General features: G+C 35.6%; 1 protein-coding gene across 1 annotated transcript in view; it reads left to right on the top strand.

The window, feature by feature from the left end:
* SCMH1 (Scm polycomb group protein homolog 1) overlaps positions 1-14,357 on the top strand; it is a 183,645-nt gene that overhangs the window by 78,789 nt on the left and 90,499 nt on the right. Inside the window, 1 exon segment of the mRNA XM_035727089.1 lies at positions 3,265-3,499. Coding sequence (XP_035582982.1) covers positions 3,265-3,499 — 235 coding nt within the window.

Below are 14,357 nucleotides of genomic sequence, written 5' to 3'. Positions count from 1 at the left end.
TAAGACAAAAATAAAAGATATACAGACTAGGAAGGAAAAAAAATAAAACTTTGTTTGCAGATGACATAATTGTCTCTGTAGAAAACCTGAATTGAACCCCCCCAAAAAAAACAAACCCTCCTAGAACTAGTAAGCAGTTATACAAGTTTGCAAGATACAGGTTAATATATAAAAGTCAATCACTTTCCTTTATACTGTAATGAACAAGTGGAATTTGCAATTAAAAACACAATTCCATTTAGCACCTCCAAAAATGAAATACTTAGATACGTATCTAATAGAATATATGTAAGATTTATATGAAGAAAACTACAAAACTCTGGCGAATGAAATCAAAGAACTAAATAAAATGGAGAGTGATGTTCAAGAATAGGAAGACTCGGGGTACCTGGGTGGCTCAGTCGTTTAAGCATCTGACTCTTGATTTCGGCTCAGATCATGATCTCAGGGTTGTGTGATTGAGCCCCACATTAGGCTCAGTGGCTCAGTGTGGAGTCTGCTTGGGATTCTCTCTCTCTCTCCTTCTGCCCATCCTCCACTTGCACATGCTCTCTCTCTCAAATAATAAAATCTTTAAAAAAAAAAAAGGATAGGAGGACTCAATATTGTCAAGATGTCAGTTCTTCTCAATGTGATCTATAGATTAAATGCAAACCTAATCAAAATTACAGCAAGTTCTTTTGTAGAAATTTGATTCTAAAGTTTATATGGTGAGACAAAAGATCTAGAGTAGCCAACATAATATTGAAGGAGAACAAAGTTGGAAGACTGACATGACCCAACTTAAAGGCTCACTCTAAAGAAACAGGAGTCAAGACAGTGTGGTATTTGCAAAAGAAGAGCCAGATGGATCAATGGAACAGAATAGAGAGCCAAGAAATAGTCCCACATAAGTAAAAGCAACTGATCTTTGACAAAGGAGCAAAAGCAATACAATGGAGCCGAGATAGTTTTTTCAATGAATAGTGCTTCAACAACTGGACAGCCAGATGCAAAAAAAAAAAAAAAAAAAAGGAATCTAGACAGAAATCTTACACCCTTCACAAAAATTAACTCAAAGCAGACCAGAGACTAAATGTATTAGCTCAAAACTATAAACTCCTAGAAGATAACGAGAAAAACAAGATGACTTTGGGTGTGGTGATGACTGTTTAGATACAACCACAGGCATGATCCATGAAAGAAATCATCGATAAGCTGGACTTCATCAAAATTAAAACCTTCTGCTCTGTGAATGACACTGTGAGAAGAAGAAGACAAGCCACAGACTGGGAGAAAATATTTGCAAAAGGCATATCTGATAAAGGAATGTTATCCAAAATATACAAAGAACACTTAAAGTCTCAAAAATAAGAAAGAAAACAACTTGATTAAAAACCGGGCCAAACATCTTAATAGACACCTCACCAAAGACATGCAGATGACAAAAAAGCATGTGAAAAGATGTTCCACATCATATATCATCAGAGAAATGCAAATTAACAGTAGTGAGATACCACAACACACCTATTAGAATGGCCAAAATCCAGAACAGTAACACCACCAAAAGCTGACAAGGATGTGGAACAAAAGGAACTCTCATTCATTGCTTTTGGGAGTGCAAAATTGTACAGCCATTTTGTAAGGTGGTTTGGTGATTTCTTACAAAACTGAACATACTCTTTCTATACAATCTAGCAATCGTATTCCTTGGTATTTACCCAAAGGATTTTAAAACTTAACATCTGCACAAAAACTTGTGCATAGATGTTTATTGCACTTTTATTCGTAACTGCCAAAACTTGGAAGCAACCAACCTGTCTTCAGTAGGTGACTGAAAAAACTGGTATAGCCAATAAATGGGATATAATTCAGCCCTAAAAAGAAATGAGCTATCAAGCCATGAACAGACATGGAGGAAACTTAACTGCATATTACTAAGGGAGAGAAGCCAGTCTGAAAAGGCTGCATATACTGTATGATTCCACCTATATGACATTCTGGAAAAAGCAAAACTATGGAGACCCCAAAAAAGATCAGTGGTTCCCAGTGGTTGAGTGGGTGAGGGATGAATAGGCAGAGCACAGGGGATTTTTAAGGCAGTTAAACTATTTGTATGATCCTGTAATCACGAATACCTGTCATTATACATTTGACCAAACCCACAGAATGTACGACACCAAGAGAGAACCCTAACGTGAAGTGTAGACTTTGGGTAATTATCATATGTCACTATAGGTTCATCAGTTGTAACAAATGTACTGCTGTGGTGGGGGTTGTTGATAATAGGGGAAACTATGCATGTGTTGGGGCAGTTTGTATATGAGAAATCTCTTCACCTTCCTGTCAGTTTTCTTAACCTAAAACTGCTCTTAAAAAAATCTTTTAAAAAAAGAAATGAATTATTGATATATTGAACAGTATGGATGACTATCAGAATAATTATGCTGAGTGAAAGAAGCTAGACACAAAGAGAGTATATTCTCTATGATTCCACTTAAGACTAGAAAATGCAAGCCAATCAATCTACAGTGATAGAAAGTGATCAGTGTTTACCTGGGGACAGGGGTCTCGGTAGGGCTAGACAGAGGGATTATAAAAGGACATGAGAAAACTTGGGAGTGTGTCCATGTTTGTTATCTTGATTGTGTGTCCGTGTTCGTTATCTTGATTGTGCAGATGGCTTTTAAGGGTGTATGTGATGTATGTGGTATCATGGGTGTATACATATGTCAAGATTTAACAAAGTGTATAGTTTATGGTGTGTCAATTTAACTTAAAATTGTTTTTAAATATGAATTGATTTATAAGTTAATGTCAGGATAAGAAGAATATTAACCCCCGATAGTGTGTATGGTGAATATACAAACCAATACACTGAAATGCTCCATGAAGAGACACTAATGATATGTAAGTTTAATAGGATGATTTCTGAGAAGATAATGTTAGGAATACCTGGAGATTTAGGATGTTGGAGAAGATAGGATGAGAAAGCATTTAAATCAGGACCATTTGAGACACTGCTATGCTTTTCTTACTGGTGTGAGCCAATATTTGATGCTTCTCTGGACAGTAATTTTTTTTCCCCTTTATCTCACCTTCCAGTGTTTCTTTTACATGAAACCCTTCCTAAGAATTAGGGAAGAGTTCAAGGCAGTTGTCTCAGGCCCAGCTATAACCCATTTCAGTCCAAAGCATAAATTGTCAGGTTCCATCTCTTAAAATCCTTACTGAAAATGCCATTTACGCTTAGTCTTCCTAATCCCCATGGCTTGTTTTTCTCAGTCCTACACACCTCCAAGCAACGAGTTCAAGATCAGCATGAAATTGGAAGCACAGGACCCCAGGAACACCACATCCACATGTATTGCCACAGTAGTTGGACTGACAGGTGCCCGCCTCCGCCTTCGCCTTGATGGCAGTGACAACAAGAATGACTTCTGGCGGCTGGTTGACTCAGCTGAAATCCAGCCTATTGGGAACTGTGAGAAGAATGGGGGTATGCTGCAGCCCCCTCTGGGTGAGTAACTAGACCCAAGCTCTCCTTAGCCAATTAGTTATCTTTCCAAAATTGTACATCGTATTATGGGAAAGCCTAGGTCCCCTGCCTATTCCTTCTTTTTCATATGGCCAAAAATGAAATGAACTGTAAAATCTGGACAGATCCATCTCTACATTAACTTATAATATCCAAGCTTCTCTTAAGCTCTCCTTTTTCTAACTAGAACCCATACCTTTCATCCTTCTTTGTCAGTTCTCATTTACCCTGAGAGAGAAAATGGAAGATCTTACCATTTAACCTGCCTCAAAAAACCACAGAACTTTTGCCAAATCCTACAATGATAACAAAAGGTGAGAGAAGATTTCCCAGTAAAAGGATGACTATTATAGGGGTTCCTTCTTTCCTTTCCCCTAAATTCTCACTTGGTCCTTGTAAGTTTCTCAATTTGAATTAATTTGCATTTTTTATTTAAACTAATAACCCCACTATATCTTTCTTCTCAAGATCAGACTTACCTTTTTTTTCGCCTCGGGATACCTCAGTGATTTAGCCCATCTCATCAGTTACTATCAATCACTATTGCAGTGAGTCTCAACAGAGAAGAGAGAGAGATGGGTTATGAGCTATGGCCCCCCAGAAGACTGTACTAAATTAATTGAGCTTTAGAGGACAGGTACCACTTGGAAGAGATCCAAAGGTGGTTACTGAATATTATCCCCCATTTAAAAAATTAACTTGTATTGTAAAATTCCAAACATGTACAAAAGTAGAAGGAATAGCACAGTGAATGTCCATGTATTCTTTATCCTTGGTAATTACCAACACATAGTCATTCTTGTTTTATTTGTACCTGTACATATCCCCTGCCCTCTCCTGCCCAATTGCCCAAACATCATTATCATTCTATCATTAAATAGTATCTGTGTCTCATAGATAATATTTTTAAAAACATAATCATAATAGCATTATCATATGTAAATAAGCTAATGATAATTCATTGATATCAACAAATATTTACTCAGTGTTTAAATTTTCCCTGTTGTCTGTCTGTCTGTCTCTTTCTCTCTCTCTCTTAGTTTCTTTGAATCAGGATTCAAATAAGACCCACATATTGCAGTTGGTTGATACATCCTTTAAGTCTCTTAATCTATGGGTTCTCCTTCTCTCTTATTTTTTTCTCACAATTTATTTGTTGAAAAACCTAAATAATTTGTCTTTAATATCTCCCACAATTAGATTTTTGCCAATTGTATCTTTGTGGTTTCATTTGACATGTTTCTCTGTTCTCTCTTTCCTAGAAATTGGCAGCTAGGTCTAGAGGCTTGATCAGGTGCAGGTTCAATTTTTTCATAAGAATATTTCATAGGTGATGGTGTTTACTTCTATTAGGAAGCATATATCATCTCGTTGTCTCTCATTTTATAATGTAGCAGCCATTACTGCTTGTGGTCTAGATCAAGGGTTGACATTTTTTTAAAGGGTTAGACAGCAAAACTTTCAGGCTTATTGGCCATACATTCTCTGTTGCAACTAGTCAACTTTGTCATTGTAATACAAAAGCAGCCAGAGACAACACATAAACAAATGAGCAAGGCTGTGTTCCAATAAAATCTTGTATTTACAAAAACAGATGACCAGTCTGCTGGCTATAATTTGCTGACCCCTGATTTAGATCAATCAATTCATTATGTTTGCAAAATGGGAAATTTTAATCTTATAATTCCATCCACATAAATTAAATGGAATATTTCTATTAAACTTCCATCAATTATTTGGCTATTGTAAGGATATCATTCATGGAAGAAAGCTTAAATGCTTGATTCTTTTCTTTACTTACCAATTTTCAAAATGATGAATTGGTTTACTACCATCCTCCAAAAATATTTAAGGACAGTTTTTTTGTTACTGTTGTTTAGTATCATAAACCCAAGAATTCATACATATTTGACATGTTTCATTCATTGCACTAATTGTCCTTATTGATTCTTGATTTGTCCCATCATTGGCTATGTAGGAGCCTCATCAAATGGTCTCCTGACTTTATTGCTTGATAGCTCTCTTGGAATTTTTGAAATTTCAAAATGTTCCAGGCTCATCTTATATACTGTCTGCCCCAAGTATGGAATCAGCTATGTCTTTTAGGTGCCTGGGTTCCTTTTAGTGGGAAATGATATTTAGAGATTGTAATCTGAACACTAGAGTACTCAGTGCTAATGGGTTGGTTGTTTTTTCTATGTCTTTTTGGCATAGATTTTTATCTTTATTAAAGGTGAAATCATTAGTTCATATTGATACTTCCTACTAAAATTCAGGATAAATGGTGTTTTTATTTACTTTATCTTTGCTGTCTTAAATCTGTATCTCCTTTGCACCACAACAAAACTCTAGTTCTCCATATCACTAACAAAATAACTCATTTGTTTTATCATATAGTACACATACAGCAGGCTCAGAATAACAGTAACACTTACTACCATTATCATTACTGACAGCGTTTGAGTTACTTGCATTTCTTTTTTTCTTACCCTCAAGTGAAGTATAGTCAATAATATGTTATAAGGTTGTTTGGATTGGTTTCTCTCTGGGTGGCAGTGCCACCAAGAATAAATATAGGTTCATTTGTTGTTTTTCTTTAAAAGATTTATTTATTTTAGAGAGCACGTGCGTGCATATGAATGGGGGAGGGGCAGAGGGAGAGGGAGAGAATCCTCAAGCAGACTCCCTCCTGAGCACGGAGCCCGGCATGGGGCTCAATCCCAGGACCCTGAGATCACAACCTGAGCCAAAATCAGGGGTCAGATGCTGAACCACCTGAGCCACCCAGGCACCCCTCTATTTTTTTTTTTATTTTTAGAGTTTACTTTTTAGAAATGTTCCTTTATAAATATATATGTGACATATATCATTCTTAAAGTCAAATCTATAAAACAAAGTACATTCAGAGAAATCCCCTTCACCTCATTCCTTTCTTCTACCATAGGCCACCACTTTCTTTTAATTTTATAGTTTGTACTTCATTTTTTTTAAAGTGGTTCTTTTTTTTTTTTTAAAGATTTTATTTATTTATTTGACAGAGAGAGACACAGCGAGAGAGGGAACACAAGCAGGGGGACTGGGAGAGGGAGAAGCAGGCTTCCCTGGGAGCAGGGAGCCCAATGCGGGGCTCGATCCCAGGACCGATCATGACCTGAGCCGAAGGCAGATGGTTAATGACTGAGCCACGCAGGCGCCCCTGTACTGCATTTTTTAAAAATACAAATATATTTGTGTGTGTGTGTGTGTGTGTGTGTGTGTGTGTGTGTGTGTTTCTGTGTCTGTGTGTACATTCATACATATGTATTTCCCACTTTCTTACATAAATGCAGCATACTATACATATTTGTCTTAACCTTGCTTTTTTCCATTTAATGAAATTTCCTCAAGTTGATTTCTTAGTAGTATGGAGATATTTCTTATTCCTTTTTATAGCTGCATAGTACTGTATAATTCTCAACCTGCTTAATGAATCACTATTTAGAAACATCTTGATAGGCTATTAAAAAATACAATTGACCCTTGAACAACACAGGTTTGAACTGCACAGCTCCATTATACACAGATTTATTTCGATAAATACAGTACACTACTATAAATGTATTTTCCCTTCCTTATTTTCTTAATAACATTTTCTTTTCTGTAGCCTATTTTATTATAAGAATACTCTATATAATACATACAACATACAAAATATGTGTTAATCAGCTCTTTACATTATCATTAAGGCTTCAGGTCAACAGTAGGCTATTAGTAGTTAAGTTTTGGGGGAATCAAAAGTTACACATGATTTTTGAGTGCATGGGGTGAGTGGGGGTCGGTACCCCTAACCCCTGCATCGTTCAGGGGTCAACTATATAAGCTCCCAAGGATAATAGTGATGATTTAAATCACAGTCTTCCAGTAAATTCTCTAGAAACGTACAGATCAAAAAGGAAACCAAACCAAGCCACCCATAATTCATGTTTAAATGTAACTAGGAGTCAGGAATACCACAGATTTCAATTACATGTTGTCTGTGTGTTCAGATATAAAGATCTGAAATCATTAGAGCTAGTACCTGACCCATACCAGAATGAATAGTTTTATGTAGGTAGAAATTGCATTTAGAAAGGGGAGGGCAGTGGGAGCCTAACACAATCAAAATTACCTCCAGGAAAAGATAGTTCAGTTTAGAGTGGGAAATACTAAGAACAGAGCTAAGACCTACTTGATTAGAACATTGGCTACTGGGAAATCCAAAGGAAGAGAGTGGATTGAAAGTGTGAGAGACTAGAGATAGCACTCTTGAGAAGATAACTACCTTTGGGGGACATATGTTGAAGGAAAAGAAGGAAGTCGGGGGTTGTAATTCAGAATTATACAGAAACAGAAGAGAATCAGTCAAAAGACACACCAGTCTTCCCATCCCATTCCAACAGGCTCATCTACTGAAGAAACTGTCTTTCACTAGGTCAACAGAAACTTCATAACCCAAGATTCCTGCCAAAATAGAACCTCCAGTTTTTGCTGGTCCAGGAAAATATATTTGAAATGATTACAAAACAGCAGTCAGTATGTATAAAAAGCTTCTATATGACGAAAAACCAAAGATGAGAATAAAACCATTTTAACTACTGAAAATTCTGCCAAAATCAGTTACTAACCAGAAGAAAACTATTGCACAACAACCCAACTTGAATTAAATAAGTATTGACAGATAATGAAAAAAATCCCATGAATCATAAATTTTAAAAGTCAGACTAGAAATGCACAATAGACAGGAAGATGTGAAAATAGAATTGTCCAAACTCAAGAAAAAAATTGAAGAAAAACAAAATAATCTCAGTTGCAGACTCAATTCTAGGGTGCCCAATGCATACTAGGTTTAACTGAAAATATAAGGGACATTGAGAAGAGAACTAGAGACATCCAAGAGAATAAAAATAAATATTAGGAAAGGTTAAAAAGTATCAGAAAGGAACTGTTAGATATAGAACATAGTCCATAAAGATTGTATAATTGGATGTATAATTGAAGTCTCTGAAGAAGATGAACAAAATAATGAAACAATTAATACTTAAAATTGTAATGTAAGAAAGTTTTCCAAAAATTAAAGAAGACCTGAACCTACATATTGAAAAGGCCTACCTTTTTCCTGGAAAAATTGATTCATCTTGGTTACTCCAAGATGTATTCTAGTAAAACTCTTACCCTCTAAGAATAAAGAAAAATCTCTCTAAGCCTCCAGGAAAAAGGCCAAGATATTTACAAGGGAAAGAAAGTGAAGTTTGGATCATACGTCTCTATAAAAAGTACAAAGAAAGAAAATAAGAACAGAGGGTTTTATATCTATACAAGCTATTTCTCAGGTATTGAGATTATACTGAAACAGTGTTCAGCATGCAAGAACTCAGGAAATACTATAACCCCAGGCACTACCTGAGGAAACAGTTACAGAAAGACCTTCACCCAAACAAGGAATGATCAAGCTAAGACAAAAACAAAGGTGGAGACAAGAGTAGAATAGTACGGTATCAGTCTGGATCCAGTGAAGAGAGAGAACCCACACAGTAATTTGAACACAGAAAGTGTAATACAGTTGTTAACTGTAACACAAGATTGAGGGATTGAGGGATTGGCTAGTCAAAAGGAAAGAGAACTCTAAAGAATATAAGGGCAGACATAAGGAGAAGCCACTAGACTGGAGCTGAGATGGACAACCCAAGGAAGGACCTCCTCTCTGCCCCCATCCTCAGGGCAGAGATGTTGTTGGAGCGGGCACAGCTTTGGCTCACTGGATGAGAGAAGTCACTGTGGTCTGCCACAGCAGTGGAACTTGCTAGAAATTTGCCTTCAAGGGTACCTCTAAGGAAAGCTGTTCATGGAGAGCTGTCTCTCTTGAGTGCTACAAAACCACCTAGATGGGGGAGGGTGGCGGCAACGCTGGCTACTGATGCTGCTGGCTGTCATGCACCACAGGATATGGACAATGCAGAAGGTGGGGGTGCTGCAGGTGCCTGCCACGCAAACACATTGGAACCAGGAAGCAAACCCCCTTCCTCCTGTAATATCCTTAGTTGGGATCAAAGGATATCACCTGAAACTGATAAACCAATAGTAGAAGCCTAAATGAGGAAAAGGTAAATTAAGGACATTAGAGAATATGTTAGTATAAAGGTAACCACTAAAACAAAATTCCAAAATGTCCTAAATAACAAAGGAACAAAAAGATCAAGGAACAGACCATACAGAGAAAGAGATAAACTAAATATGGAAAGCACAGTAAATAAAACATAACGTGAGAGAGTTGAGACCAAATGTGTAATTTACATTAATAAATGTAAATGGTTTTAACTCACCTATTGAAAGAAAAAAATTTTCAGAATGGTGCTCAAAGTCAAACCCAGCTTTATACTGTATACAGGAGACATACCTAAAATCAAGTGAATGAGAAAGACTAAAAATGAAAGGATGATCAAGGATATACAAGGAAAGTCAAACAATATAATAGCAGAGATTGCAGTTCTGGTATTAGACAAGATAGAATTCACACCAAGATTTATCAAACAAGACAAAGAAGCCACTTTATTTTAAAATGTTTAATGGTGACACAATTCATAATGAAAATGTAATAGTTAAAAACATTTCAGAACGAAATTACAAAGCATCTGTCTTCACAAAACAAATTATGGTAGGTGCAGGGAGATAGAGACAAACACACTAATAAGTTTAACACAACTCTCAAGGCAGGCGAAGAGGACAAAAAGTAAAGGTATTAAAGACTTTCTTTTCTTTTTTTTTTTAAAGATTTTATTTATTTATTCATGAGAGACAGAGAGAGAGAGAGAGAGAAGCAGAGGGAGAAGCAGGCTCCCAAGGAGCAGGGAGCCTGATGTGGGACTCGATCCCAGGACCCTGGGATCATGACCTGAGCTGAAGGCAGACGCTTAACCATCTGAGCCACCCAGGCGCCCTAAAGACTTTCTTTTCTATAAGTTGTACCAAAACATCTACTTAACTTCTTTCATTTGTACCACTCCTTCAAATAATTTGGTACCAAAAAACAAAAAAAAAGACTTCAGTGCATAAGGTAGATCATATATGTGTATACATATCAAACTTTATACCCTGCTAAATGCCCTTCTACATTGAAATCTAAAACTCTGCTCTTGTTTGGAGAGGGAAATATAAACCAAAATTGCAGAATTCCTAAAAAGTAATGATAATAAACATATATCAGAATTTTGAGATTAATTGAAGCAGTGGTTGGAAGAAAACTGATAGCTTTAATCACTTGACATCAATAAAACTGAAAGATAAAAATTAAGGATGTAAATTCCCAATTGCAAAGACTAGAAAAGGAGTCACAATACAAAGAAAATAAAAAGGAAGAAGAAAAAGATAAAACAGAAGTTACTGAGGTAGAAAATAAAAAAGCAATAAATCACAATACTGGTCTTTTGGGGAAAAAATACACAAATCACTAGTTCGTCTATGAAAGAAAAAAAAGGAATAAGCACAGATACTCAAATGTAGAGATGACAAAGGGAGGAAATAACTATGTAAATAAAATAGAAAAGTGAGGTGAAATAGTAAAATACTATTTGTCAAAATTGACCCCAATAGCATTATAATATTTAAACAGGTACATAGAAAACATATAAAAGTTTTCAAAAAAAATTGCACCTACAGCAAAGCACTATGTGCAGGTTATTTAACAGGGGAATCCTACAAAACCTTAAAAGGCCAGATTTTCTCCTTCTACTTGTTGTAAGTCAGTAATACCCAAAAGAACTTTCTGTGATGATGGAAATGTTTTGCATCTCTGCTGTCCAGTGTGCTAGTCACTTAGCCACATGTGGCTATGGAGCAGTTGAAATGTGGCTACTGCAACTAAAGACCTAAATTTTTAATTTTGCTTAATTATAATCAAAGTTAAAAAGCCTGTGTGGCTGGTGGCTACTGTACTGGACAGTTCAGTTGTAGATCATAGAAAAGTAGGAAAACATGCAGGTTCTTTTTATGAAGCAGGTAGAATTTTGATACCTAAGTCCTTAAGTTACACACACATACATAAAATTTCATGTATGAATATTGCTATAAAAATCTTAAAATATTAGGAATTAGAATTCAACATATTTATAACAATAATTTGTCAAAGCAAAGTAGTGGGTTTTTTTCTGTGAATGAAAAGAAGATTTAACTTTAGAAAAATCATTAGTGAAATTTACCATATTAAGATAGCTAAGGAAGAAAGTCATCTGACCTTTGACAAAAATTAGCATTCTACCTAGGACTCACATTTTCTGATCTCAGAACTTATTACAAAGCAACAACACTCAAGACATGTAGTACTGGTATAAAGATAGACATAGATCAGTGGGTTAGGCTTCAGAGTCCAGAAATAAACTCATACATTTATGCTCGATTGATTTTCAACAGCAGTACTGAGACAGTTCAGTGGATTCTCAGCAACTGGTGCAGGGCCATCAGGATATGCACATACAAGAGAATGAAGCTGGACCTTACCTCCACACTAGATAAAAAAAAATTCACTCCAACTGGATGATAGTCCTAAATGTTGGAGCTACAACTTTAATAAAACTACTGGGGAGAAATATAGGGGAAAAGCTTCATGACATTGGAATTGGCAATGATTTCTTGGAAATGACACCAAAAGCACAGGCAACAAAAAGAAAAAAAAATAGTTAACTTGGACTACATCACGTTAAAAACTTGCTCATCAATGGACAATATTAACAGTGAAAAGAGAACTCATCGGATGGGAGAAAATATTTGCAAATCATGTATCTGATAAGAGGTTAATATCTAGAATATTTTTTAAAAATTCCTTCAACTCAACAATAAAAAACAACCAGATTTAAAAATGAGCAAAGGACTTGAATAGACACTTCTCTAAATGGCCAATAAACACATGAAAAGATTCTCAACATCACTAATCATTAGGAAAATACAAATCAAAACCACACTGAGATACTATTTCACACCCATTAAGGTGGCTGTTATCAAATAGAAAATAAGAAGTATTGGTGAGGATGTGGAGAAATTGGAATCTTTGTGCACTATTGATGAGGATATAAAATGGTGCAGCCACTATGGAAAACAATATGGCACTTCTTCAAAAAGTGAAAAATAGAATTACCATATGATTTAGCATTTCTGCTTTTGGGTATATAGACAAAACAATTAAAAGCAGAGACTCAAGCAGGTATTTGTACACCTATGTTTAGAAGCATTATTCACAATAGCAAGAAGGTGGAAGAAACCCAGATGTCTATCAATGGAAGAATGGCTAAACAAAATGTAGCATATGCATACAATGGCGTATTATTGAACCTTAAAAAGGAAAGAGATTCTGACCCATGCTACAATGTGGATGAATCTTGAAGACATTATGCTAAGTGAAATAAGCCAGTCACAAAAGGACAAACTGTATGATCCCACTTACACGAGATACCTAATTTAGGTAAATTCATAGAGACAGAAAATAGAATGGTGATTGCTAGGAGCTGGTGGGGAGGGAGGAATGGCAAATTATTGTTTAACAGGTACAGAGTTCACTTGGGGAAGATGAAGAAGTTCTGGAGATGGATGGTGGTGATGGTTGCACAACAGTGTGAATGTACTTAATGCCACTTTTGAGAAAGAAGGGGAAATATGTATACACACATATGCACATTTTATACACGAAATTACATATTTCATATACTTAGTTTTATAAGAAGAAACACAGGAATGTTAAACCAGAAAATAATGAAAAGGTCACCTATTGGGAGTGTCTGGGAGTAGGGTAGAAAGTATAGCAATGAGAGTGAGACTTCTCTGAGAATACTCTTTTATATTCTCTTAACTTCTGTGTTATGTAACTATTTTACTCAAAAAATAAAATGAAACCAGAAAAAAAAAAACAAATCATAACCCAAAATTGATTATAAACAGCAACAAACTGAACTGTTTATCAAATGGATATCATAACAACGTTGAAAAAAAGAACTAATTCAAATAACTTCAACACAGAACCTTCACAGTATACCCTTAATGGGACATATTTCAAAGAAAAAAATAGAACTTCAAATAAATTCTGATGTTTTCTTAATCTTAGTGATTTTACCTTAATTATCTGAAACTATTTTGCATACATTGAAGATAGAGCAAATGAGTAAATAAGATACAAATATGGGATGGGGGAAGACGAAGAACCCTGTAATACAGAATTTGAATGGGAGGTATCTATATGAACTCTTAACTTAAAAAAATGTATATAATTTTATATATACTTGTACTATAATTATATAAGCTCTATTCATTGAAAAGGTCTAGAAGTAATGACACCTCAGTAGCAGTGTGGTTTCTAAATCCCACTCTTCACTAGAAGGAATCATGGCTTCTTGGAGAAATGGCTGATTTCAAGACTGAGCAGAAGAGAAAATGTAAGGTGAATTTGGAACATTCTACTATGCCAGAAAGAAAAGAATTCTCAAAGAATGATGGGGACATATCAGAAGGACATAGGAGCCAGCTTGAAGAGGCTCTGACCAGCCAAAATTGGAACAATATAAATATCAGAAAAAATAATGAAAACAAAAGAACAATGGTATTGGCATCATGGGTCCCTAGTGTACAAAAACAAAAATATTTTAGAATTGCAGGGAAAGGTCTAATTACAGAATGCCAGCTAATAAATATAGAAAGAATGATCAAAAATTACCATTTTGCAACCACCATTTCAGTTGGTTCAGGCAGGGATAATCAATGAATGCTAAAACCATTGAGTAAAAAAGCTTATCGGAGAATAGGATATTCACATAATCTCAGTGTTTTTCCCCACTGATTACCTATT

Source organism: Zalophus californianus, chromosome 4 (genome assembly GCF_009762305.2).
Source record: "Zalophus californianus isolate mZalCal1 chromosome 4, mZalCal1.pri.v2, whole genome shotgun sequence".
Taxonomy (NCBI): Eukaryota; Metazoa; Chordata; class Mammalia; order Carnivora; family Otariidae; genus Zalophus; species Zalophus californianus.
This window is presented reverse-complemented; position numbering and strand designations above follow the sequence as displayed.